The sequence below is a fragment of the Panthera leo genome, chromosome D2 (genome assembly GCF_018350215.1).
Source record: "Panthera leo isolate Ple1 chromosome D2, P.leo_Ple1_pat1.1, whole genome shotgun sequence".
Taxonomy (NCBI): Eukaryota; Metazoa; Chordata; class Mammalia; order Carnivora; family Felidae; genus Panthera; species Panthera leo.
The window spans coordinates 70158911-70181400 of record NC_056689.1 but is presented as its reverse complement, the minus strand read 5'-3'; the positions used below and the strand labels follow the sequence as shown (position 1 = coordinate 70181400).

Sequence of the window (22490 nt, the reverse complement as noted above, 5' to 3'; positions counted from 1 at the left end):
TCCAGGCTGTAGTTCTAGTTTGCCCATGGTTTTATAAAAAACCGTCTTTACTAAAGAGTTAGAGCTTTTTAATTAAGTGAAAACAGAATCAGGATTAGGTAGCACAACTGATGGGGACATTATGCTAGAATTTAGTATTTCTTTTTTTTTTTTTTTAACATTTTCTTTTAAAAGTTTATTTATTTAACGGGGTGCCTGGGTGGCTCAGTCGGTTAAGCGTCTGACTCTTGGTTTCAGTTCAGGTCATGATCTCACAGCTTCGTGGGTTTGAGCCCATGATCTCACAGCTTCGCGGGTTCAAGCCCTGCGTCAGGCTCTACACTGACAGTGTGGAGCCTGCTTGGGACTCTCTCTCTCTGCCCCTCCGTGATTTGCACTGTCTCTGTCTCTCTCAAAATAAGTAAACTTAAAAGAAAAGGCTTATTTATTTAAGTAATCTCTACACCCAACGTAGGACTCAAACTCATGACCCCAGGATTAAGAGTCAGATGCTGTTCCAATTGTGCCAAAATTACTACATGAATGTAGTAATTCCTAGGCAGCTGTCCTCACTTTGCTTCCTTCCCCTCCTCTGTAGCAACTCTGGCTGCTCCCCACCCCACCCTCCATCCCTTTACATGCACACGTACACACACGGAAAAGGAAACGAAAAACAGAATGAAGCAATATTGCAAAAACAAGTTTTGGCTGGCTCCTTTTTAACATTGTATGGCCATGGACAAAAATCACATATTTATTTACTAAACAAATATTGATAGAGCACCTAGAATCCCTAACTTTCCCTGCTTCCTTATCTGTAAAATGGAGACAATAGTACTGACCACACAGATATGTGGGGAGGACTGAAGGAGTTAATGCATGGAAACCTCTCAGTACTGGGCCTGGCACACAGTAGGGCTGTTATCAACAACAGAGGAAACTTTAGCCTTTATTGTTTGCAGAATAAACCAGTCTCTCATCTGCCTCTAATACAGGTGCTCTTTGGTTGTATTAAATTTAAAAGGTTCAACAGATACAGTATTTTATAAAAATTTGGGCCTAGGAGTCCCTAATAACATCGAATACAATTAGCAGAACCTTAAAGTAAAGTAAGTATCTATGGGTACGTAGCCCAGTTTGTCACTCCCAGGGTGTCTGTCCCCAGTATTCACATCGACTACCAGGACACAAAAACTCTGATGGTGTTTGTTGACCATGGCAATGGTGCTGTATTCTCCAGAACTGAAGCTGAGGAAAATAACCCAGTAAACAATTTGGCTACCTTAATCTGAGTTTACGAAGCCATCGGTACTGAAGCCATCAGTATTCAGCCAATTTACTGGTTAAGGTATGTGAAGTCCAGAAATATTATGCGTCTGCCTCACTGCCCCATTCAAGCAAACTCAGAGGGTATGGTGACAGAAAAACTCTGGCCATGATGACATTGATTGTCAATAAGGGTACTGGGGTTTTTGTCTATAGTAGGATTCTGGGCTTAAAAGTGAGCTACTAGAGACACTTAATGATGAGGTCTTTTCATGCCACCTGGCTTCTGCTTGTATTCCCTGCCTTCATGGAGCTTCCTATCACGTGTGGAAGGTGGGTGATAAACAAGAAACGAAAACAAGCAAGGTAAGTGCCGGTTGTGATACGTGCATTGGAGAGCATGACCAGGGTGATGAGACGGAATAGCCAGGCAGGGAGGCCCCTTGAGGAAGAGGAGTCAGGGGAAACCTTTATGAGGATGAGAAGGAACCAAGCGTGCAAAGAGCCGCGTAGGCAGAGGAAGTAGCATAGTCAAAGGCCCAGGGACAGGAAAGGGGACAGGTGTTCCAGGAAGAGAACAGGAGCACTGAGTGGCTGGAATATAATGAGCCAGTGAGGACTCTAAGAGTGGTCTAAGATGAGGCTAGAGACAAGTTCAGTTGGGCCTGGAAGGCCGTAGGCCAATATAGTGGGTTTGATTTTAAAACCAATGGACAGGACCACCCACTAATTAGCTTTGCCAAACAACAACAACAACAACAACAAAAAACCAGTGGGACAATCTCACCCATCCTCTAGGTCCAGTTTGTAGGAAATACAGAAAACAGAAATATGGTAAACACCATGCCAGAGATGTCTTCAGCAAAATCTAGTCTGTGGGAAACTGATGGGACAGATTTTCAGTATTTTTACCCCTGTATATGCAATTTTTGCCCCTAAACATCTTCCCCTGGATTTCCCATAAACTTCTTTCTCACATCACTCTATCCCCAGGTGCCTTTTATGAAGTGGTGTTACCAACACCTGTCCAGCCTCCCCACCTAGAACCCTCTGAATCCCCTTAACCATCACCCTTCCATCAGTCTTATGGCCACTCACTGATTAAGTCATGCTCACTTTCACTTCCCAAACACCTCTGGGATCTATCCTGATCGTTCTGTTCCCACCACTGCTGCCTTCAAGACCTTCATATGTTTCGATGTATTCAAATTCATATGCATTCAAGACCTTCATAGGTTTTTCACTGTACATTGTAGTGTCCAGTTTGACGCCCTAATTCCTGTCTTGACATTTTCAAATCCATCCTTGACATATCCCTGAGAGTAAACACCAAATCTGACTGATTCAGTACTTTGGGCAAGGATGGAATAACAGGGACTGGGTTTACCAGACAAAATATATACAATAGTGGTTTTCAAGACCCTTGGCATGGGCAATAAAGTCACTGATCCCTATGAGATGGGAAACAAACAAGGTGGGCCCTACCACTCCCTTGAGAGAGTTTCCAGGCTATAGCACAGGAAAGGGGAACTGAGGTGGAATTGGGTGAATTCCTGAGTTGAGGAGACAGAGCTAAGGCTTCGGGGGAAATTAAGGCACTAGAGTTCACAGGGACAGAGTGCCAAAGAGGAAAGAGCTGCACACGGAAAGAATCACAGAAACATGCATAAGGTTATTAAGAATTCAAGAGTATGGAGTAATTATCTTTGGGCTGAGGACTGTTCCAGATCCACCTGACAAATCATAAAAGCTAGCCTTTAAAAAAAAAAAAGTTTATTTATTTATTTTTGAGAGAGAGAGGGAGGGAGAGAGAGTGTGCATGCACGAGAAGGGGAGGGGCAGAGAGAGAGAGAGGGAGACAGAGAATCCCAAGCAGGCTTTAAGCTGCCAGCGCAGAGCTGGACATGGGGCTCGGACTCATGAACCGTGAGATTATGACCTGAGCTGAAATTAAGAGTCAGATGCTTAACCGACTGAGCCACCCAGGTGCCCTAAAAGCAGGTCTTAAAAGGATCAAATTGTTTCCAAAAAACTTAACTGCATCCCAGAATAAAGCTCAAGATTTGTAGATATACAAAAATAGGCAGCACCCAGCAAGGTAAAAATTTCGATGTCTGGCAACCAGTCGAAGACTACCAAATATGCAAAGAGGCAGGAAACCATGACCCATAATTAGGAACATTACCGAAATGGGCCTAGAACTGACACAGACGTTCGAATTGGCAGAGAAAGTTGTAAAAACAGTTATTATTACTGTATTTAATATATTCCAGGAGTTAGGTAGAGATACAGATGATATAAGAAAGATCTAAAGTGAACTTCAAAAGATGAAAACCACAATGTCTCAGAAACAAACAAACAAACACACTGAATAGGAGTAACAGCAGATTAGTGCACATGAAGACAAAGTAAGAGAACTATCAACACAGATGCAGAGAGAAAAAAGAATAAAAAAAAATGTTAAAAGAGCACCAATGCACAGTGGGACAATTTCTTTATCTTTTTAACTTTATTTATTTTGAGAGAGAGAGACTGCATTCTTATGAGTGAGCGGGGGGGGGGGGGGGGGGCAGAGGGAGAGAGGAAGAGAGAGAGGCGGAGAGAGAGAGACAGAGAGAGAGAGAGAGAAAATCCCAAGCAGGTTCCATGCTGTCAATGCACAACCTGATGCGGGGCTCGATCCCACCATCTGTGAGATCACGACCTGAACCGAAATCAAGAGTCAAATGCTTAACCCACTAGGCCACACAGGTGCCTCACTGTGGGACAATTTCAAGTGACCTACTATACAAGTAATGAAATCCCTAAGCGGGTAGGGATACAGAAAACATATTTAAAGAAATAATGCTGAAAAGTGTGTAAATTTAAAGAAAACTATAAACCCAGAGATCCAAGCAGGTCAGGAACCCTAAACACAAGGTACATGAAAAAAACTCTACTAAGGCATGTTGTGATCAAATTGTTCAAAACTAGTGATAAAGAAAATAACCTTAAAATCAGCCAGAAGGAAGGAAAATATGTATGCAGAAGGAAAAAAAAAACATGCGAAAGACATTAGATTTCTCATCAGAAATAATGTGAGCAAAAAAACAGTGGAGCAGATATTTAAAGTACTGAAAGAAAAACACTATCATTCTAGAATTCTATATGCAGCAAAAATATCTTTGAAAAATAAAAGCAACTTCAGGGCACCTGGGTGGCTCAGTCAATTGAGTGTCCTACTTCAGCTCAGGTCATGATCTCACGTTTGTGGGTTTGAGCCCTGCATTGGGCTCTGTGCTGACAGCTCAGAGCCTGAAGCCTGCTTCAGATTCTGTGTCTCCCTCTCTCTCTGCTCCTCCCCTGCTCACGCTGTCTCTCTTTGTCTCTCAAAAAATAAAATAAAATGTTTAAAAAATTAAAAAAAAATAAAGGCAATTTCAAGACATTTTTCAGATAATACAAAAGCTAAAGAGATCCATAAACAGGAGGCCTATACTATAAGAAAGCTTAAAGGAAGCCCTCTGGGTGGAAAGAAATGATACCAGATGCAAATCTGAATTTATATGAATGAATGAACAATGCTGAATGATAACTGCAAAGGTAAATATACGAATTTTGTTTTTGTATTAATTAAAACATTTAAAAATTCAACCGACTGTTCAAACAAAATACTAACAACATACTGTGAAGATTATAACATAATGTGTAAGTAAAATGCAATTTCATTAAGTAAAAGGCATTAAGCCCAGGAGGGGAAAATGGAAGTATACTTTTATAAAATTCTTATATTATATGTGATTTGGTATAATATCATTTGTAGTAAGATAGACTGTGATACATTAAAGATATATACTATATGCCCTAGTGGGACCACTAAAATAACAAAACAGTTACAATTAATAAGCCAAGAAAGGAGATAAATAGTATCATAAAAATACTCAATTAATTTAAAAAACAATGAAAAAGAGGGAAAAGGTGAACAAAGAAAAAATGAGACAAATAGAAAACAATGCTATGATAGACTCAAACCCAATCACATCAATATTCACATTAAGTGTAAATGGTCTAAAAAATTCAATTAAAAGGGTGAGACTGTCAGATTGGGTAAGAAAGCAAGACCCAACTGCATGGTACTCACAAGAAACACATTTTAAATATAAAGACACATGGGGTGCCTGGGTGGCTCAGTTGGTTAAATGTCTGAATCTTGATTTTGGCTCAGGTCGAGATCTCATGCTTCATGGGAGTGGACTCGAGCCCCACATCTGAGCTGTGTGTTGACAGTACAGACACTGCTTGGGATTCTCTCTATCTCTCTCTCTGTGCCCCTCCCTGCTTGTGCACTTTCTCTCTCTTCTCTCAAAATAAATAAATAAATAAACATTAAAAAAACAAATACAAAGACACAAATAGGTTGTAAGTAAAAGGTCAGGAAAAGGATATACCATGCCAACAGCAGTCAAAACAAAGCTGGACTGGCTATAGTAAGATCAGATTGCATAGCAAAATAGTATTACCAGGGATAAATGTCTTTTTATAATGATAAAGGGGTCAATTAACCAAAAGGACATAATAATCCTACACAATTATGTGCCTAATAAAAGACTTTCAACATACTTGAGGCAAAAACTGCTAGAACTGCACAGAGAAATAGAGAAATCCACAATTATAGTCAGAGATTTCAGTACCCCTCTCTCCATAACTGATAGAAAAAATAAGCAGAAAATCATAAAGATTTAGTGGACTTGAACAACACTATCAATAAAAAACTTGACCTGATTGATATTTATAGAACACCCAACAACAGCACAATGCACACCTTTCTCAAGGGCACATGCAACATTTTCCAAGACAGATCATGTTCTGGGCCATAAAACCAGTCTCAATAAATCTGAAAGGATCCAAGGTTTACAAAGTATATGTTCAGGACATAATGGAATCAAACTGAAAATCAGTAACAGAAAACTTTTGGGAGTGATGAAGATTATCTTGATTGTCGTAATGGTTTCCAAGGCATATACACATATCAAAACTTAACAAATTGTACATTTTAAATATGTGCAATTTATTGTATGTCATTTTTACTGTAAACAGCTATTTCAGGGGTGTCTGAATGGCTCTGTCAATTAAGCATCCGACTCCTGATTTTGGCTTAAGTCATGATCTCATGGTTTGTGAGGTCGAGCCCCAAGTTGGGCTCTGTACTGACAGTGTGAAGCCTGCTTGGGATCATCTCTCTCCCTCTCCCTCTGCCCCTCCCCACCCTCCTCTCTCTCTCTCTCTCAAAATAAATAAATAAATAAATAAATAAATAAATAAATAAACAAACAAATAAATAATAGACATTAAAGGAAAAAGGCTATTTCAAAAAATAGGACCAGTCTAAAATGCAAATCTAATGATGCCATTCTCTTGTTCAAGGATTGGTGGTCTAATGAGGTCAAGGTCTGGTACAATATAGTGCCATAGTTCCACAGCCTCATCCTTTACTCTCTCTCCACTGTCCAACTTTATATCCACATTGCCCTCTGATACATCCTGCCTCTAATCCACTCATTGCTTTGTTCATGCCATCCCTCTGTGCCGAGATGTGCTCTTTACCAATCTCTCTTTAAACCCTATACAACTTTTAGGGTCCAAATGCCTTCTCATAAAACCTCTCCAGATTCCCAAAACTACTTGTATGCCCTTTCTTTTTCAGATTCCCATGTTTCACACTCACTTTCATGATTCCTATCATATCCCGATTGTTTGTGCTTATCTTAGCTTCTCAGCACAGGTTACTCACATGTGTTTATCTTAACTTCCCAACAACATTTATAAACTCATTGAGAGCAATGACTCTATTACTTACTCTGTATATCCTCTATAATATGAAGCACAGTGACTTACTAATGATAGGTGCTTTGATCATTTGATTTCTAAATTATTTCATCCTAAATCAGCTTTTCTAACTAGCCACCTGCAATGAACTGTGTAAACATGAACAAGGACCTTTGAATAATACACCTCGAGCTACCCCTATAATAACAATTTAGGCAGTTTCTCCAAGGGAGAATTTCCTATTAAATTATGAAATATTCTTCAGTCTCTTCTGGGCTATAGTTTGTTTCGGCACCATCTCCAAGCAACAGATGGAACATCTGGTTAATGAAAGTCAAAAAATGTCAAATTTCTAGATAGGTGAGCACTTACACAATAATTAGCTGAACACAGCAGCTTCTACTACACTATCCATACCATGAATCATTGTCCCAGAATGCCACCCATTATCCTCACTAAAACTATCTCCTGTATCCTGGGTAGCTTGATGAGAATTGTTTGTCATTTTCAATAAAGTTTTTCCTTAAGAGAGTATATTCCTTGGGTACCTGGACTCTTCTGAGGTTTGGGTTCCATTATGGCTGTCTGTTCTCCTCTGTCAAAAGGAAGAGTTAAATAAATGTCGGTTAGTCCTCAAACAACAGCGTGCTTCACTGATTAACCACTCAAACATCCAGTGTCAGGATGGTGCCCAGGAATGCTGCTGAGATGGGTTATCAGCCCCCACTTTCCATTCTGTTCCCAAGGCTGATAGTAGCCACAGTTACAAGGATATATCCAAGCTGCTTGTGCTCACCAAGTGGACAGGTCTGTGGAGGGGTTGTTAGCATGACTGAAGGGACCATGTTCCCTGGGCCTTCTCTGCTCCTGCTCCATAAGTGACTCTGACAACAAAGTCCATGGGGGAAGCAGCACGGAGGAGAAGAGACAAGAACAGGGCAGAAGGCAGAATGCTATGGACCAAATGCAGCTGAGAAAGCATTTCTAGCCAAGAGGAAGCATAAGATAAGTGCTTCTCCATGCCAGGAACTTGCTTTCTCCAGGGGAAAACCAAAGAGCAGGGACCCTGTTCTTCAACTGCCACAGGTGTCTGCCTGACTCTGGGGACTGAGGTCCACGTGGTGAAACTGACTCTGAGAGGTGGAGCCCTGTCCTGGGCAGCTATGCTGGTGATCCCTTGACCAACGTGGGGCCGTGAGAGAAGGGGGATCCTACAGGGTAAAGGGCCTCAGGGCAGGTGAGATCTTTGAAACCAGGAATGTGTCGGTGATCAATTCTTACCTTGAATTAGTAAGACTTTCAAAACAGAAGAAAGCATTGAGCACTTCAGTGCCCGGGCAGTGCCGGTAAAATGGGAGGGAGGCAAAGGGCCCTTGATACATACTTTGCGTATTATATATAATAACATATAACACTCAAATATGTGTTAACTGACTTTTTATGTTATCAGTAAGGCTTTTGGTTAATAGTAGGCTATTTGTGGTTAAGTTTTGGGGGAGTCAAAAGTTATATGTGGATTTTTAACTGCATGGGGGGTCATCACCTCTAACCCCCATGTTGTTCAAGATTCAAGTGTGTATGTATATAAATACTGGATTTCATACATAATATTTTTCATATTATATATATTAAAACCAGTATATGTATACATATGTGAAACCCATTATATATATGAAACCTATTATATAAATTTTGCTCACATAAGCAAAATAAGCCTAAGCTTATGTTATGTAAACAAAATTATACACTAAATATGAAATTGCATTCAATTTCATACGTGTTTTATATATAAAACATATAGATTTCACATATATTTTTATATATAATACTATAAAGCTTATACTAGTTTTATAATGGTACAATACCCATTTTACAGATAGAGAAACTGTTATCAGAGAGACTAAGCAATTTGCCTTTGATGTCATAATTAAAAAGAAACAGACCCAGAATTCTAACTTGAGAGTTGCTGTCTGAACCACTTTGCTTCTTTTTCTATTTAAAAAAGGAGAATTGGGGCACCTGGGTGGCTCAGTTGGCTGAGTGTCCAACTCTTGATTTCAGCTCAGGCCATGATCCCAGGGTGGTGAGATCAAGCTCTGTGTCGGGCACGGAGCCTGCTTGAGATTCTCTCTCTCTCTCCCCCTCTGCCCCTTCCTCCTGCTTGTGCTCTCTCTCTCTCTCTCTCTCAAGTAAAATAAAATAAAATTAAATTAAATAAAATTAAATTAAATTAAACCTTTTTGTAGTTCTGGTTGCATTTCTTGTCATTATCCCAGAACAAAAAAGCCTTCCAGATTTATCTCTTTGATCCCATTCAAGAGAATCTACACCCACTATCATTGTCTATAACCTGTTCATTTTAATGTCACCTGGGATTTGATGAATGTGATATCAAGAGGTCCTATTTCCTTCTGACTATCCAATCCAAGAAAGTTATGAACCAAGAGCCCATAACAGCAGTTTTGCTCAGTTAATATTTCAGACTACCAGAAGCCTTGAGAACCTAAAACATTCAAACCAAACAGTACTTACAGCCGGTCGCTGGTCAGTTCTCAGCAAAGTACCCTGTCCCTGGGTCTCCTGTTCACTCTGAGCTCTGAGTGGCAAGGTGAAAATTAAATACAAGCTGCTTGAAATGTGAACCAACAGGAAGTTCCTAAACTATCTTAGGACAGATTTTACTCTTGCCCGAAGCTAAAAGGGAAGCTATTGTCCGAGGGGAAGTCCTGGGCTTTCAGTCTTTTTGTGGCTTGGCACAGAACTGCTCTTGGCATTCCAGCTGTCTAGCATCAAAAAATAAAAGCAAACAAAGAAAAAAAATTCCCACTAGCCGTTGTCTTTAGTCACAATGATTCTCATTGAGAACAACCTCAGCCTTGCCTTGACCTCCTGCAGTCATTACTACTGAAATAATCCTTTTGCTTCCCACCAATCCATTTCCTCCCAACGTCCTCCTGGGGAAAGTAGGAAGGATTCCTTTGTGCCAGATGAGGAAACGAAAGCCTGCCTTCTCCAGCACAGTTGCACACACCAACAATCTCCAGGATGATCTGCTTCTTCATCTATAAGAGAGTTGTCATCAACAGGGTGGAACTAGACAGGCTGTCTTGTACAGCCACCCAATAAGTCTTAAAAATAAGAGTTTTACTCACAAGAGGGAATGGCAGTCAAGCCTTGTTGAAATCCTCTCTTCCTTTTGCTTCCAAATTACTCTTCCCATTTGGTTCCCTTCTGCCCTCATCTATTAGCTTTGTCTCTTTGTTTGTTTCTCTACCTGCATGCAGTCCATTCATTTCAGAATTCCCAGAGCACCTTCCGTGGATATTTCCTCACTCTACAAGTATTTCTTGATGCTGGGAGAGTTGAGAGCCTCTTGAGATGGGTGATCTTGAATTTGCCAAGAGACCTGTCTGACGGATGTATGGTTTTCTCTAGTGGCATTTGGCTATTCAGGAGAAGAATGGGGGAGTTGGGGAGTAAGCTTTGTTTCAAGTTAATGCTTTTTTTTTTTTTTTTTTTTTATGCCAGGGAGATATCACAGATAGATGAAGGAGCAAAGGAAGTTAAGATATTTGTGAAAGACTGCCCCAAATGATGAACCATGGTATCAGAGGGACATACGGAGGAAAGAGACTAGAAGGGGACTCCTAGGGAGGAAGCATTGATGAACTTGAAGAAAGATGAAACCAGTTGGCTGGAAAGGTAGGAGGTGCTGCTTGGAGACAGAATGATTGACTGATTATCTTAAAAATAGAGCAGTTGCAGAGAGTGGGTGGCTTTGTGATAGTGTAGACAAAAGGTCATTGGTAATAAGGAAGGCAAGGAACTGAGAGGCAAGGGTGTTTGGTCATCCCCATGGACATTCAGTTTATCCTTTTGGAAACTCTCTAAAGATTTTTGAAATATGAGAAACAGAATAAACGTAATCATTTCCACTCATCTCTCCCAACATATATACACAACAGTGTCGATTTTTATACTTGGATTCGTTTGTAAAAGCAATAGCAGACACAGATGTCAAAGGAGGACCCTGGAATCCAAAGAAGATTGTAGTCAGAATCCTCTTTATGTCAAAAGAATATTTAGGTCCAGTTTCTGGGGACTAGGGGATCTACAATAGGTGATAGAGAATGGCCCAAAGATTATAGGTGAGGGAGACAGCTAATAAGACCACCACTAGGGCCAGAGGAGGGAAGATGGGGGTTTCTTTTTCCTTCCTTTCCTTTCCCCTTATTGCCCTGAATCCTTATAGTATCCACCTGGTTGGCACTGGAGCAATGGGATCAGGGTTGGTAGGGAAAGAGCGGCAATGTAGTTCATAATAGGGAGAGAGAGAGACAAGCAAAGTAGGAAGGAGACCCCCAAAGGTGGGCACCCCCCATAGAGCTTCTTTCCCAAAGCCCATCTCAGCATAGGGTGTGATGCAAATCCCAGCACCCAGTGTTTCCTAGATCCCCCCGCTGGTCAGCAATGGGGCTTCCCTGCTTCTCAGTTTATTGGTACTTCAATTTCATTTCTTAAAAAAGTTTCTATGTGTACTCATTTTCGAGAGAGAGAGGCAGAGTGAGAGCAGGGGAGGGGCAGAGAGAGAGGGAGACACAGAATCTGAAGCAGGTTCCAGGCTCTGAGTGGGGCTCAAACTCATGAACCATAACACCATGACCTGAGCCAAAGCTGGACACTTAACCAGCTGAGCCACCCAGGTGCCCCTGTACTTCAATTTCTATTGTAATAGAAGTAACTCTCTTTAATTTCTGGGCCTGGAGAGGAAAAAGCATGATCCATATGGATTTCGAATACATCATGAATTTGAAAAATCATGCAAAAACTCATAACATCAGAATTTAGCATGATTTCATTCTTCTGCCTTTTGTCCTGGGAGGTGTGTGTGTGTGTGTGTGTGTGTGTGTGTGTGTTCAAATGCTTTTATTGCTTTCACTTCCTGTTTAAGCTGAAAGCAGTTAATAAGAAAGAACGCTTTATTTCAGCATTTATTGGTACCAATTGGATAGCAAGCACTCCTGGGGATAAAAGAAGAATTAAACACAGACTTTGTTCTTAGTGACCTTATAAGCTAATATGGGAGATAAGTGACATAAGGAAACAAGCAGAGTGCTAGTCAGTCCTACCAGGGAAGAGCACACTCCAAGGATTTATGGAAGAGAGTTATTGAAGGGACGGTCTACAGAGGTGTTGGCTGCATTAAGAGACCCAGAAAGGCATGATGAAGCATTCAGTGTCTAGCAATAGTGGGAAAACTTTACCACCTCCAGGTCTGTGGGGATAAGAAGAGAGGGGGCAGTGTTTCCAGATTCTGATGAGAGTAGTAGCTGTGGGTGAGGTGCCATGACATGGGAGCAGTGGTTGTAGGAAGGGGAACGTGGCCACTGTCAAAACCACGGCCCTCATGGAGAGAGCAGAGGTGGGTGGGGATGGGGTAGGATGGGGGAGATGCCAGCAAAAGAGAGTAGAAAAGAACAGTCAGAGAAGTACATGACAACACAAAACCATGTGGTATCTGGGAGTGGAAGCAAATGCTTTGAGCGGAGAGAGGGGTCCCCTACGTCACTTGCTGCCAAGAGGGTGAGCAAGGGGAGAACTGAGAACTGGTCACTGGATTTGGCAAGATGGAGGGCACGATCTTGGCAAGAGCTATTTTCGTGCCGCGGTGTAGAATAGAAAATCTGATGGGAGTGGGTTACAAAAGAGAAATGGCCCATCTGCTGGGGTGAACAGAGCAGAAAAGAGTGGAAAATAGTGGAGAGTCAAGTGGAGATGATCCAGGAGGAATCCAAAATGATGAATATGAAGTGGTGAATGGTGTCCGAGCAACGGAGATCAAGAGTCACGGGAATTCAGAGAAAGGAGCTGTTCTTCCAAAGATGGAAGATGATGAGACCAAAAGGGAGATCTTGTGGAGAAGGTGGCACCTCATCTGGGCCTTGAAGCCTTCCTACCCTCCCACTGCCTCCTAATTATCCCTGGGGTGCACATGATTCTTAGATAGCAGACACTCTCTGGATCCCAGCCTTGGCCTCAGCCACTGGTTCAGAGGCGGAAGTAACCTGCCTCATGAGTGGGATGCTGGGTCAAAGTCTCCCTTTCTTTCTCTGGATAGTGCAATGTGTGGATGGAAGAGCGTTTTGCTTCCTTGAGGGACGCAAACCAAAAATAAATAAATAAATGAAAAGACAGGATAAGGAAAGGGCAGAGCTGAAAGAATTACAGAGATGCAGAGCTTCTGTCTGGATGACTGGCAAACTTAGGGTCAAACCATGCTTGAATTCCATCCTTCCTCTGGACTCACTGATTAGGAGGAACTGATATTCCCTTGACTATTTAAGTCAATTTACATTACATTGTCTTGTGCAAATGGAAATCATTTTGATTGAGAGATGCTATGATTTGAACACTAGGAACTGGCCCAGGGATAGATGTGGGAGGGAATTTGGAAGGAGAAAATGATAACAAAGAAGGCAACTCAGCATAGTACAGTATTCTCAACATAGTTTTTTTGTGTTCTTTTTAAGATGTTTATGTATTTATTTTGAGGGGGGGGAATAGAGAGTGAGCAGGGGAGGGGCAGAAGAGAAGGGGAGGGAATCCCAAGCAGGCTCTGCACTGTCAGCATGGAGCCTGACATGGGGCCTGAAATAGTGACCTGAGCCAAAACCAAGAGTCGGATGCTTAATCAACTGAGCCCCTCAAGTGCCCCAGCACTGCATAGCATTTTTGAGCATGGAGTCAGACTTCCCGGGTTCATTGCTATGCTCTGTGACCTTGGAGAAGTCATTTAACCTCTCTATGCCTCAGTCTCCTCGTCTCTAAAGTGAGAATAATAATAGTACTTAGTTGATAGAGTGGTTATAGGAATTAAATGAGCAGATGGTTGTCAAGAATTTACAATAGTGCTCAGAAGGTAGTAAGTTCTTTACAAATCTTTGTCAAATAAATTAATGGCATTGTGTCTGCAATTTGCAACTGAGATTATGCATAATCCCCACCTCTAATGAGAGGGGCTGGGCTCCCTGATTTTGAAGACTCTCCCAAAGTACTCTACATAGTGACAGGGTCACTGCAGGCCATTCTTTCTATGTTTCATATGAATAAGTAGAGGCCCCAGGAGGCTCAGAAATCATCTAAGAGAGAACTTAGTAATAAACATCATGATAGAGCCAAACCCCACCAGATCCAGAATTAGGACACCACATTTATCCTTCTGGTCTGCTTCCATTCATTAGGAGCCCTTGGAGTTGTCCTCTTTCTCTTTCTGGGGTAACAAGATGACCTTCAGGTACTCAACAGCCCTAATAGTCTGTGGGTCTCATAATACCACCTTAAATCATTCTGTAGTTTACCATTTACAAAGCATTTTCAGTGTCTCCTTCTGGACACACAAAAACCTGTTGAGGGACGCCAGGCAGATATTATATTATTTTTCCTGTTTCACAACCAAGAAGGGAAGCTGGTTGATAAAAGGCTTGATATCAGATAAGTTACCACTAAGGGTCACTGGAGCTGAAGCCCACTGAGAAACTCGGGGAGCCAGCATACCCCCTGCCTGTTATCTCATCCGGGGGGAGGGAATTGGGGTATTTATACACCGACTCCTGTCAATCACAGGGGGGACATTAATTTCGGGCACTTCTGGCCTGTCGTACATGTAGCAAAGTGGGCTCAGGAGACCAGAGGGACTCCTCAGGCAAAGGCCTGTGGCTGTTGGCACTTGAGAGCAGGCCACTGCCCTGAAGTGATGAAAATGAGGGATAGGGGTGACCACCGTCAACATGCCCTGGTTTCCTTTCCAAGATGCTCTGGGCACCTTTCTGTGCAAGCAGGCCTGGGAAAGGTGGTGTTTCAGTTAGGCACCTTGCTCTTTTGACCTCCATCAGGGTTTTTTGAGGATAAGGAAGTAGTGATAAGGCTAAATAATGATCCCCCCAAGATGTCTGCATCCTACTCCCGGGAGTCTATGAATACGTTACCTTACGTTACCTTGCATGCAGGTGTAAGTTAAGGATCTTGAAATGGAAAGATTATCCCGGTTTAGCCAGAGGGGCCTGATGTGATCACAAGGGTCCTTAGAGGAGGGAGGCATTTGGTTACAGGAGAGAGAAAATTCTACATTCCTGGGTTGAACATAGTGAAAGGGACCAAGGGAGAAGGAATGTGGGCAGCCTCTAGATGCTGGAAAAAGCAAGGAAATAGATTCTCCCCTGAAATCCTCAGAAGGATCACAGTTCTACCAACACCTGGATTTTAGATTTCTGACCTCTGTAACTCTAAGAGAACCAACTGGTGCTGTTTCAAGTGACTGAATGTGCACTCATTTGTTCCTGCAGCCATTGAGAACTAATCGAGGGAGAATGGGGATTGGGGGGGTTCGTGGAAGGGTCCACCTCAGCTGTCTGATAGGTAGCTCACGCAGCTTGTGCAAAACACCAATGTTGATTTCACTGCTTGCACCCTTCCTACCAAATGTGTTACCCATCTTGGGAATTGGCACCATTTATGTACCTACTTGTGCCATAAACCTGGGAGGCATCCTCAGTTCCTAGCTTTCTCTCACAATCTCACTTCAAATCTGTCGGCAACTCCTGCTGGCTCTACCTCCAAAATGAAGTCCACATCCGACCACTTTCATAACCTCCATGGCCGCTCCAACCCGCCATCATCCCACCTAACCTAGGCAATGACAGCAACAGCTTCCCACCTGGGCTCCCTTCTTCCACTCTTTCCCTCTGTTGTGTCTTTCACAATGGTTCATCAGATCCTACCACTTCCCTGCTCAAATTTCTCCAATGGCTTCCATCCCACTGCATTAGCACGAGATCCAAGGTGCTCACCTTGATCGAAAGCCCCTACATGATCTGGCCCTGTCTGCCTTTCATCCTTATTTCCCAGCACCCTGCTCTGCAGCACTGGCTTTCTTGATGTTTCTTAAACAGGGCCAGGTGGTAGCTGCCTCAGGGCCTTTGCACTTGCTGCTTGTTCTGCTTAAAACCCTTTTTCACATATCCACATGGTGCACCCCTCACTCTAATTCAAGCTTCTGCTCAGATGTAGGCATTAGAAAGGGCTTTCTCAGCCTTCCACCTAACTTAACTTGCCCTCTGCCCACTCCACCATTCCTGAGCTCCTTATCCTCTTATATCTTTCCGTATACCCTCTTCTCACTTCCTGAAATTATATGAACTGTCTTTTCTACTGAAATATAAATTCCACGAGGACCAAGACGGTTTTATTACCTGTTCTATACCAATGCCAAGAACAGTGCTCAGCACATAGTTCAATAAATATTTGTTGATTGAAAATACACACTTCCCGTTAGGTGACTGTCATGGCTAATCAAAGACAAGTGGTGGCTTCTCATGTAGGTGTCACTTACTCAGCACATGAATTCCTACATTTTTACATAACCACCCACACCTTCTAAATCTTTGTGCCTGAAAGAGAAATTGGTCCTCAGCTACCACAAGTCCTGTCATAAGTTAGAAGAAAAATTGTGAGCCATCTGTGACTTCACGGAAAGTACAACCCTCCAACACAGTTCTTTTCAATCACAAACGGATCCTTTGGCCCTCCCAAATGAGAGGGACCACTGTCCCCACTGGGTGTGTGGCTGTTAGGTGCTGCTTGATTAAATATAGAAAATTCCCGCCTGCTTTTCTTATTTAACCCACTCACTAATTTCACTCACATTCAAACCTCCTGGCTTCAAAAATTTGCCCTGGGTATTTATATTATTTTAAAACATTAAAAAAAGAATTTTAAAAAGCAGATGGAATAAATCTTATCGTTACAAATTCCCTCCTCCCTTGTTCTTCTTCTTTTTCCTTTTTTCCCCTCCCCTTCTTACATCCAACCTCACTAAGGGGTGTTAACTATCCCTCCCTGGGACCCCAGGGCCCAAGGTGTCTCACCTGTTCAACGTCCCTTTTACAGGTGTATTCTACCACTGGTCTGCAAGCTCAGCTACAAAATGGAATCACATGGAGAGGTTTAACGACACTGGTCCTGGCCCCACTCTCAGAGGTCCTGACTCACTTGGTCTAGGTGCTCCCTGGGGACCGGAAAAGCACTCCAGGTAAGTCTCAGTGCAGCCACAGTTGACCAGCGTCACGTCTAGTCCCTCTCGTTGGGGTCCTTTGAGGCTCCCCTTCTGAATACACTCCCCAAACTCCTCGGAATTTTCCATACATCTCCTTAAATTCACAAAGACCCAGCTCTTGCTTGATGACTCAGTGTTTTCATAACAACGCCCACTGAAAGAAATGTCTCCTTACTTGATGTTATAGTTCTTTGGAGTTTGCAAAGCCATTTCCCACACATTATTTCTCTGACTCCTCTCAACGTGAGGTGGGAATTCAGGGCCAAGATGAGGTGAGGACAGCCAGAGCAGCTGCCTGCGAAGTTAGGGCCAGGGCGGCCACATGGAGCAAAACAAACAAACAAACAACAACAAAAAACCAAAACAGTAACAACAAAATGAAACAGAACAAAAACAATAAAAAAAAAAAAAAAAAAAAACCCTCTCAGAAACAGGATTCCCAGTTACATTGGAATTTCAATTAAGCAATAATTTTTTTAAGTTTTTTTTTTTTTTAACTTTTTAATGTTTTAATTTAAGTTTTGAGAGACAGACACAGAGCGTGAGCAGGGGAGGGGCAGAGAGAGAGGGAGACAGAACCCGATGCAGGCTCCAGGCTCTGAGCTGTCAGCACAGAGCCTGATGCAGGCCTTGAACCCACGAATGTGAGATCATGACCTGAGCCGAAGTTGGACGCTCAACCAACCCAGAGACCCAGGTGCCCCAGCAATAATTTTTTGTTAACGTAAGTATGTTCCATGCAATATTTGGGATATACTTAAACCCCAAAAATGTTTGAAATTCTAACTTAACTGGGCACCCTGTATTTTCCTGGGCATCTGTATACCCTGAAGCTTTGGCTTGAGGCTATAACACTCTCTTGCCTTCCTGTGATCTTTTAGCAACTTGCCAGCTTGAGCTCCTGCCCATGTCCCTCCTCTCTTCTGCATGGGTAGCCATTATTCTCAAAAGAGGCTCTTTTGGATATTAGGATCCACTTGTGCTTCCTTTTTTCCCACCTTTCCCTCTCTTCTTTCTGTGGCCTAAATTATTTATAAGTTCACACTGGTTTAAAAAACACCATCAAACATTTATTCAGGAGTTTCTGTGTGCCAGGCATTGTGCTAAGTGTTTTGTATTCATTATTTCATTTACTCCTTACAGGCTCTACCTACATAGGACTATTTCCATTTTAAGATGGAGAAACAAGGTTTATGGAGGTTGAGAGATTTTTCAAGGTCATTCGACTTGGAAGTGACAAAGCAAGGATTTGAACAGGGCTGTCGGGAGTCCAGAGCCTTTGTTCTTAACTAGCATGCTAGGAAAACAAGGTGGTACTAAGAGTTTGTGGCTTTGCTAGTCAAGTCGTCTAGCTTGCTCTGTTTAGCTTCCTGAAGCTCCTTGGGGTTCGGAAACCACTGGATAGACCTCTTCTGTGCCATCTGGGTGGCCTGAGAGATTAATGGTTGACAATACAGCAATCCATAAGATGAATATACATTTTTGGAAACCTTATTTTTAACCCTGAGGGAAAGAAGTGTCAAGGCTTTTGAAGAAAGACTTTAGCAGCCAAGTAAACACTAAATCAACCCAGGGACAATGTTCTTTAAACACATTGGCTGAGGCTAAGGGGCAAATAGTTTATACTGATTCTGGGTAGCTGGCCACAAATGTGATGTGTCAGAAAGGCTTTTTTTTTTTTTTTTTTTTTTTTTCAAGTGTTCTGTATCTTTTTTGGTATAAGCTGCCCCTGTGCTTTAGCAGTCTGTAAATATTTGTGCGATTAACGTATGCTGGCAAATGTCTCAAGAGGAAAGCAGGCTTCATAGTGCTCAGCAGAATTGCAATTAGCAATGCAAAAGAAAAAGAATTTGTCTCTTTCATCTCAGTGCTTAAAAACCTGTCAGCATTCAATACAGCTGGAAGCTTCAGAAAAGATAATTTGCAAAAGCTGATTTTCCTAAGCTTTTAAGAGTTAGCCCTTTACCCTGGTATGAAAAAAACATTCACTTGAAAATTGTTTTTTTTTCCCTTCCCTACTTAACACTAATTTATTAGAATACTGTATTCTAATGTATTCATAATGAAAGGTGTTGTAGAGGGAAGTTCCTTTAAACATGTTAGTAATGTTGTCAAAGGGAGTGTTTTGCATTGTGGTACCCATGAAGTACCAGAGGAGGGAAAACATGGGTGGCCTATCTTCTTTAGAAATGATTGCCTAAGTGATTGGAGAGGAAGAAGAAAGAAGTGTGCCTGCTGAAAGCAGCTGGAGAAGCAGTGCACCTGGACCCATCCACTGCAAGCCGTCTGCCATCTGCTCCTTCCTGACATGTCATGGGCTTCCTCTAAAAGTTGCCATGGCCTTGAGGCTCCTGTACAGCCTCTGAAGTTCCTGGGCAAGTGGTCTGTACTCCCGAGCACATGCGTGCCTTGGATCCTTTGCTCTTCAATCTTGGCGTAAGATGCCTAGCCAGGTGATATGGACTGAATGTTTGTCTCCCTAAAATTCGTATGTTGAAGTCCTGGCCCCCAATATGGTGACATGGGAAGGTGGGTCCTTTGGGAGGTGATTAGATTGTGAGGGTAGGCTCCTCATGAATGGATTAGTGCCCTCATAAGAGACCCCTGAAAGGTCCTTATCCCTCCTGTCATGTGAGGATACAGCAGAAAGGTGAAATCTATGACCCAGGAAGTGGACTCTCACCAGACACGGAATCTGCCAGCACCTTGATCTTAGACTTCCCAGCCAGCCTCCAGAACTGTGAGAAACATATGTTTGTTGGTTAAGCTGCCCACTCCACGGTGATGTTACAGCAGCCTGAGCTAAGACACCGGCTCTCGTGAACAGCCAATACGTTGCTGGCCCTTTGGTGATCTTTTCCCGCTGTTTCATTTAGGCCTTGCTGATCTGCAAGGGAGACTTTTGAGATTAGTATAAAACCCCTACATAAGAATATCCAGGTAGGTTTGTTAAATGAGCAGATTCCTGGTCTCCATTCCAGGAATACAGAATTACAATCGGGGGTTGATGGGGGTGCAGGAATCTGCTTCATACACAGACCCCTAGGATTCTCAGGCATCCAGAGCTTGAGAACCTCTAAAGTGAAAAAGTCACATTAAAAAAAAAAAAATTCCCCTTCTGTACTGCCTCCTCTCACCCTTTCTGGGGTGCCTAAAATGAAAGAGGATTTGATATTTCCTCCAGGAACCCCTCTCGGAATCCTCAAGCAGTGGGACACCCCCTTATCTGCATTCCAGAGTCATGTGAGCACAACTCCTTTATAGCCACTGTTTTACTGGCGTGATTTGTTAACCTCCTCTGGGGAAAGCATCATTTCCTGGTCATCTTTTTCAGCCCCACCCCTAATCCAACACCCAGCATTTAGTAGGGCTTTGGTGTTTCGATCTGCGTATCTTTGGAGAACTCTTAAGGGTCACATGCCTTCAGAAAGTAGTGATATCTAGGCTGCTGTTAATTTGTCTCCCTGCCTCATGACACAGATGAATTGCTGCTTTAACCCAGTGACCACCTCCTTCTCACTTGGCCAGATGTTTGCTGGAAAAGGGCCTAGAAGCAGGTGTGTGCTCCTACGGAGTCCAAAGGCAATCTCCGGTTACCAGAGTCGCTGGTGACAAGATTTCAGGTGATGGGCTGCGAGACTGGACAAAATAATTTGTCGCCTAGGCTCTGTGCCCTTCCGGAAGACATCATCTTCTTTCTCACAGAAAAGCCTTTCTTTCCTCGAGGCTTTAAACCATGCGAATACACTGAACTCCAGCACTCTGAGACCTATTTTGGGCAATTCATAAACACAATAGGCTTAGATGGTTTATGGAAATTTGCTCAGAGAAAACGCTCAGGGCAGAGCCTAAAGCGGACTGCGAGTGTTATTAATAGCTAACACTTAAAACAGGCTGATGGCACCTTGAGAGAAACTAAAGAGAAACCCTGATTTGAGCCCATTGTCCCAGCAAGGACACCACACACGTGCACTGTCTACCTCATGAGCCAAGAGGGTGCTTTTTGCCTGTTCCTCCTGCAGGGTGCTTTTTGCCTGTTCCTCCTGCAAGGGGCAGCCTGCATTCTAAATAACAATGACAACTAGGAATGTGTAATCACCAGGTTTGAGTGCTTATCAGAACTTTGGTTTGTAAAAGGATCAGAAAAGTTTAAGAATGGAGGTGTGACTGAGCACATAACCAACTTGGAACAGGATTTCGGATGTTGATAAGCAGTGTCTGCCCAATGAAGTATTCAAGGATGAAGGCTCTTTCTTAACAGCCATTTACACCGCGCCGCGTGTCTAAAGGACATGAAGGAATGTTCATTATTTGTGACCTTAATACCTATGATCGCTCAGAGAATTTTGTAAAAAGCCCCAAACCCTGACATTTGGGATCTTTAAGCGAGCTTACAAGATAAGTAACTAGAGTGCTGTAATTTTTACTTCCAATCACAATGCACTTAGGCACATTTATTTCTATGAGAGGCTCCTTAAATAGGACGGTCTATTTTCCAAAGAACACACAGCTGGTGAATTCTGAGAAAGAGAGGAATAATGCTTGTTGATTCTTGATTCATGATCTACACTTAAATTTCGTACATTTGGTATACTTTAGATGGCAGGAAACCAGAGACAAATCTAATACACTGGCCCTAATGTTCTTATTGATATAGAAAATACTTCTACTCCATCTGATTTTGTTGCCAAATTAATAAATGGTAGCCCACTGCAACCAGCTTTCTAAGCTAACTAACCTTTTACATGAAGATTCTGAGCTTCCTAAGTGATGACTTACTTACTGTTCTATTGGTGTTCCAGCGTCAAAAGAAACATGAATTATATTATGTGTTGAGGTCAAGTCAGTGAGGTCAATTCGTATCCTGTTTTCCCATTTTTCCACTGCCATAAAAAACTTTAGAAGGAAAGCAAACTGAGCAGGTTAGGAATTAAGCAACCACATTTTAATCAATAAATATGAACATCTGTGTGTTAACCAGTTATTAGGCAGAATAGTAACTTATCAAGAATTCAAAAAGTAACCTTGTAAACAAAGTGCGAGAATCTTTGCCATAAACGTTGCCCACATAATAGAATTAGAGGTAACAAGAAATTTACTCAGAATGAGGCTTGGAATAATCTAACAAGTTCCAGGTATATGTTAAAGCTAAAAAAAGATTATTTTGCACAGAGTGGGCAATACGTAGATTACCTGACAACGCAATGAATAAATGATTGAATGGAGGAATTGCTGAACATCAGGGAATATGATGACTTATATTCACATTATGGGCCATTCTGATATCCATTTCTTGTTCCTGCCCTGCCTCACTAGGCTTTGCTGTGCT

At 42.3% G+C, this 22490-nt stretch overlaps 1 protein-coding gene across 11 annotated transcripts in view; it reads right to left on the bottom strand.

The window, feature by feature from the left end:
• PLEKHS1 (pleckstrin homology domain containing S1) overlaps nt 1-21179 on the bottom strand; it is a 35022-nt gene extending 13843 nt beyond the window's left edge. For 5 of the 11 annotated variants that reach the window (XM_042908934.1, XM_042908938.1, XM_042908936.1 and 2 more), the window contains exons 1-3: nt 19845-21179; nt 17337-17456; nt 7599-7645 (exon numbers count right to left, since the gene is read on the bottom strand). In XM_042908934.1, the coding sequence (XP_042764868.1) occupies nt 7599-7645; nt 17337-17371 (82 nt within the window). In that variant the 5' untranslated portion in view covers nt 17372-17456; nt 19845-21179. Of the gene's footprint in view, nt 1-7598; nt 8622-9582; nt 11614-17336; nt 17457-19844 lie in introns of those variants that run through there. The other 6 variants (XM_042908935.1, XM_042908937.1, XM_042908940.1 and 3 more) reach the window with 6 other exon arrangements.
• Between the last annotated feature and the right edge of the window lie 1311 nt (nt 21180-22490).